The following is a 6,000-nucleotide window of genomic DNA, read 5'->3' as shown; positions in this document are numbered from 1 at the left end:
TAGTAAGTTGTTTTAGCCCGAAGTACTTACACAGTAAATCATAGTTACATTAATGCCGTACCGACGACCTGAAACATATTAATCTCGGCTAACAGTAACTGACGTTTACACCCCTCGTCTAATTCAGGCGCTCAAGCATGCTGAAGCTTCAGGAACGGCAGTTATTACTGATCCAAAAAGAATCCTCATTTGGCTGTGGACAGATGGAGAAGACAAATGACTCTGCTTTCTGGGCAACACGGGCGCTCTAAGAATAATGTTCCCATTTTATTGCTTTGCTGAGCAAAATGTCTAATTCAAATTAAAGCTGGTAAAATGAAACTGGTGCCACATGACAGGTCAGCAGAGTCACTCACAGACAACCCGTCCCTTCCTCTACCCTGATTCCCTCTCTTACCCCCCTCCACCTGCTGTACCATATTTTAGAGCTTTTCACAACCCAGGACCCCCAAATACGGAGACTCGGGAGATGCGGTTCCCCTCATGACGGAGTCCGCTGCTACATCCGATTCCAGCACAGCGCCGCCACCGGGTTAAAATGCTCCCGTCTACGTCCGAGCCCCGGGCAGGGCAGCACAACGCGGCACCGGCTGGCGAAGGGCTTCAACGGCTGGACTTCAGGTCATAGGCTCCCAAATCAGCCCTCAAAGAGGCTACTCCGGCATGGCCTCAGCACGAGCGGAGGCAGAACATGCCCGCCAGGGTCACTCTCACTAAATGTTTTAAGGACGGGGACACAGGAAAAGAAAAACAAGGCAGAGGTTGCTGGGAGAAGCCCACCTCCGGGCCCTGGGTGCACAAATGTCTGCGTTACACGTCTGCTCAACAATACCAGACTGGATGACGGGCAGTTCCCCCACGACAGACTTTTTCAGGGAGAAGACTCCTATACTCCAAGTCTGTATTCACCTATTAGGAGTCTGAAATGTAATGTCATGGGTAAATGCAACAGGGGATATTAAATCATAAAACATAAGATTTTCCAATATTTGGTCTGGACACCTTTTCATGATGAATTCTGTAAGTAGATACACAACCTCCTAAAATCTTGTTTTTTCCATACCAGCTTTCCTCACTGAGTGGAAGCAAGAGAGGGCCTTCGCTCTCTTAAATACCAACTGGTTATTAACATATTCCAGAACATAGAAAAAACATTAAAAATGCTACCATGAGTTACAAAAATTCTGTTACCATTGTTAAGTCTAAAAATAACAAAATAATAATAATAATAATAATAAAACGATCATCGTGACTCATTTTCTGTGTTCCTGAATGCGTATCATCACCCCGAGAAAACTTACACGAGACACAGCTAGAAAAGCTCTGGTGGAGGCGAGGAAGGCAGGTGAACGGATGAAAGCAGTGATCAGCAGTTCTTCCCTGTTCTAAGCACAGGGAGGGGCCAAAACACCCAACATCCAGGCTTATTTGCCAGCTTCTTACAGGACTTCCCAAAGCCCCTCTAGTCAGGCCTATGAAACACACACCTAATGATTGCTTCCCATGGCACTCGTCCACCTTACCCTCATTAACTCATCCGATCTTTTAAGACAGAATGGGGAAGAGGAGTAAAAATAACCAGACTATGTTCCTGGAAGGTTCCAAGTTACACTGTCTGGAGGTGGATCTGTCTAGTACACTAGTGCCATTTCTCTTCTAAGAGCCACATCCTAATTTAAGGAATGACATGGTTGAGAGAGATACTTACAAGGACATTTCCAGGCCGAGCTAAATTGAAATCCTCCTCCAAATACTGCTTTCTGCCCTTTTTAAAATTATGGTATTTCATCTCAAAGTATACAAAAATTAATCAATTGCTTTCATTATTTGACTGGGAAATATCAACTCTATTATCTCCAATAAAGAACCAATAATTACTTTTATAACATTAAGATAATTAAAGTCATCTGTAAAGACAGTATCGATTTGAGACTTTCTCGCACTTACGACCAATCCATTATAAACAAATGCCAATCATACAAACACAGTTGTAGAGGAAGTTCAGGTGCACTGGGTACAGATGAGGAAGTACGAGGAGCTCACTGTTACACCAAACAGATGAAAAGTAAAACTGATTTTATACCGGAGGGTCACAGAAATAATTAATAAAATCCTGGTATATGTACTTTGATTTCGTGTTTGAGTAACAGAATGCTCCACCTCATTCATGTCAACAGAATGAATTCTCTAGAAAAAGACTAAAAAGATTTAATAATCAAATCCCACATTTTATGCTTATTCTTCCAACTGCTAGCAGTTTCCTGACACAGTTAACATATGCAGGAATATCTTCTTAGTCAATTGAGCAGCTGAAGACTCAAGGAAAAGCCCAAGTGAAGACTCCCACGCCTTGAGGAGCACTGGCAAGCTACATATATCCCATGTTGCTCTTGGTCTCCCATCTCTTCTTTGCTTCAAACCTAAAATAAAGAACATAAAAATCTCAATGTATTTCTTTTTTTTTTTTTTTAATGTTTCATTTATTTCTAGGAGAGAGAGAGAGAGAGCATGAGCAGGGGAGGGTCAGAGAGAGAGGGAGTCACAGACTCTGAAACAGGCTCCAGGCTCTGAGCTGGCAGTCAGCACAGAGCCCGACGCGGGGCTCGAACCCACGAACCGTGAGATCATGACCTGAGCAAAAGTCGGACGCTTAACCGACTAAGCCACCCGGGCGCCCCAAAAAAATCTCCATGTATTTCTAAACACTTTCCTACACACACTAACTAACTGCCAAAGTAAAATAGACTTGAAATATTTTCACATGCTCCACTGATGACAAAATAAACACGAAAAGGGATGGAGAAATGCCCCCGTATTTATAATCTGATAAACACGCAGCAGATACAAGGACTAAAGTGAGCGAAGAGTCACACACACACTGGACTCATACAACAGATCCCAGGATTTCTGTAATTCCTGTGAAGTTATTATACTTCCTGCTAAAAATTTTAAACTCACCCCCATGCAAGTTTCTTCTTTTTTCGAGCAACCTGTGAGTTTTCAGCATCCTTTTTGGCTTTTACAAAGTTGTGGCAGGCAACCGCTTTAGCAATTTTCACACCAAGCTATTATAAAGGAGAGAACCAAAAAAAGAAATGAAAATAAATATTCCAGCTGATACAAGAATTACAGGAATACAAATACTTGAGAACTCGCGCGTAAGACCACCATACCTACAAAATTAGAAATTCTTATGCTCAGGCCCCCGTGAACAAGCAAAGTAAACAAAAGCGCTTGGTGTGGCCCATATTTCCCTTACCTCCCACAGGCCCTAGACCCTGGTGTGCCAGTCTCCTGGATGGAAATCCTCCCCAAACAGAGCCCCTCGAGGGCCCACAAGGATATGATGAAGATCTCCAAGCTGTTCCAGCATTTCAGTAGGCCAAACAGGAATTTACCCCTGATAAGGCTGCGCAGACTGACAGAGACATCAAGTTTCTTTGCTCTGGGCTAGAATTATAGCAACTCAGTATGGTCACATCAGCTATCTCGTGCTGATCAGCAGCTCTGATTGGCAGTCATAGATGTGATTAATAAAACATGGGAAAGCTAATTACTGCTTCATAAACGCTCTTTGCATGATGGGCAACAGCTTTTAATTCACTCATAGAGACGAGAATATAAGGGATGCTGAGAGGTGGAAAGGCTGGGCGCACGGACCGCAGGACCTAAGTGTTCCCTCTGCAGGCCCTGCTAGTCCTGCCCCGCCCGACACCTACCCGCCCCGGTCCGGTCCGGTCCGTCCGGTCCGTCCAGTCGGGTCCCACTGAAACAAAGCCTCCTACCCACCCTACCTCCATCCCAGTTTCCTCTAAGTCAGCCTAAACCAGTCTTTGTCTCTGTATCTCTCCAGCCCTTCAGCCTCTATGTCGTCCTCTTCAGTTACCACGCTCAGCTCTGCACAGCTCCCTGGCTGCGGGACTGTTGCCCAGAGAGTCTCCAGGACAGTATGGTGATCTTCCAGTTCTGGTGGCTCTGATTTTAAAAAATACCTGCCTACATGGATAGCTCAAAAATATCTGTTAAGAACCCAGGTTGAACAACGAAGGCTGTCTCCTTCTGGTGTTTCTTTCCCTTTCTTTCCTGGGCTCGCCCTAATGAACACTATGGGACAAGAGACTTGTGGAAGAGAAGAAGGGACCCGGAAGCCACTGTCAAGTCAATGTGCTAAAGCCCGAGCTTTAGGGATCTGGAGGCCAACAGTGAGGCTTCATAGGTGGTTAAGACCACACGCATGAGAAGCTGACTTAGGAAGATGAGGTTTGACATGCCTGACATTTCTTTTAGCTTAATTTTGGAGAAGAGTTTCCTTTAGGATGAAACGAACATGGAGGAATCAAGCACTGCCTGTGGTCTATAAATGAGAGCATACGGTGATTTGATTTTCCAGTCCAGGTAAGAATATACGTGAAGAATGGAAGCAATCCAACAATCCAGCCAGAGTGCCAAACTGGTCAACACCAAGAGCAAAGGCTCCGATGAAAGAATGATCAGTTGTTACTTAAAGGCCCACCTGAGAAAGCAGACCAACCTCAGGGTCTCAAAACTCAAACCCATATGAGCAGCACTACTATCTTCATTATCTTTTTTCACCGGAAAACATTCACTCAACAAATCTCATGAGGGCACAAGTGCATGGTTTTGCCAGGCATCGTTCTAGGCACCGGGGATACAGCACTGAACAAAACCAGGCTCACTTTCACACTGGGGGTTGGGAAGAAGGGGTCACCAGTTACATGGACTGTTTCAATATGGGCCTTCTCTTGGTTGTCTTTTTGTGTCCAGTTGTTCACCACAGAAAAGTTCAGATACATCAACTAAACAAGGGCTAAGAAAGGGCTATAGTAGCATCATCTAAAGGGAAAATGAAATGGGACGGATGCTGTGGCTAATTGATCATTACGATGGATTCCACTGAAAACCTGTCCATCTGTCATAAACACGAAACTCAGGTCAGCACCTGTCACGTCAGGCCAGCAGAGACTGTGCTTGTCAGACAAATCCCCAAATCCCTCTGGCTGCCCTGTGATTTCCTGTTTCACTTCCAGTCGGCTGGGGCGTGGCTGGGCTCTCCATCTTGTGGCACCAGCATCTCAGCGTGTGACTTTCAGGTTCGCTGCGGCACAGGGAGAGGTGGCTGGCGGGGCTCGCACAGGACCTTACATGCTTTAGCCCAGAAGTGACACATGTCATTTCTGCCCACAGTCCTCCGGTCATGACTGCTCATACAGTTCCACCTAAAGCCAGGCAGCCGGGGTCATGGGGCACTGTGGGCGAGCAGGGGCAGCGAATGCACATGGTAAACTGTCCACCGTCCTAGAACACGGCTTGCTACCTGAGCTAATACGTGTGCTCCATCTCTCCACACTCAAGTAGGATATCAGTATCTTCCCTGCCCCTCACCCTCCAAAAGGTAAAAACGCAGAACTCTGTGTTTTCTATTTAACTATATTCCTATGTATTATTTACCAAATGCAAATCTGATATATGATACGGTTTTGCCAAATGCCCTTCCCAACCCGAAGTCCCATTCGACTAGTTCACCTTCTATTTAAATTGAGCCTACACTTGGATGATAAAACAAAAATGGTCCCAACCGTATCCACCATGTACCGTCAACCATATGAAAACATTATTTCCTAGAATCGCTGTGAATTAAGATGCAGCTTACATGTTTAACTTACTGAGATTTCCCAACATGGGTTTTCTGGACTGGGGATTGATAAACCAAAGAGTATCTTAGTGTGGTTTACTTAAATGAGATTCTTCATCTCAACACGGTCATACACTCTAATAACGTAAAAGCTTTTCACTTTCTGGCAACGTTACGGCCAAGCCAGCACGTTCAGCTTCCCAGTCAAAAGTCACAGCATACGTTCCCTAAGACATGGTATGAATTTGTTAAAAATAATTCATTAAAGTGCATGAAACACGTATTTACATGAGAGGGCTCCATCATTTCTGTGGACTAAGTACATACAATAAATGACTGGGTCCGTA

General features: G+C 44.8%; 1 protein-coding gene across 5 annotated transcripts in view; it reads right to left on the bottom strand.

Annotated features, from left to right (window-relative positions):
* Positions 1–245: 245 nt before the first annotated feature.
* The window catches only part of FAM204A (family with sequence similarity 204 member A), a 33,097-nt gene continuing 27,342 nt past the window's right edge, over positions 246–6,000 (bottom strand). For all 5 annotated transcript variants that reach the window (XM_077779471.1, XM_077779474.1, XM_077779473.1 and 2 more), the window contains 2 exons: positions 2,959–3,065; positions 246–2,420 (listed from right to left, as the gene is read on the bottom strand). In XM_077779471.1, the coding sequence (XP_077635597.1) occupies positions 2,369–2,420; positions 2,959–3,065 (159 nt within the window). In that variant the 3' untranslated portion in view covers positions 246–2,368. The remainder of the gene's footprint in view (positions 2,421–2,958; positions 3,066–6,000) is intronic.

The sequence above is a fragment of the Crocuta crocuta genome, unplaced genomic scaffold, assembly GCF_008692635.1.
Source record: "Crocuta crocuta isolate KB4526 unplaced genomic scaffold, BGI_CrCroc_1.0 scaffold138, whole genome shotgun sequence".
NCBI classification, from domain to species: Eukaryota; Metazoa; Chordata; class Mammalia; order Carnivora; family Hyaenidae; genus Crocuta; species Crocuta crocuta.
The sequence above is the reverse complement of the archived record's forward strand: the minus strand, read 5'-3'. Positions and strand labels throughout refer to the sequence as shown.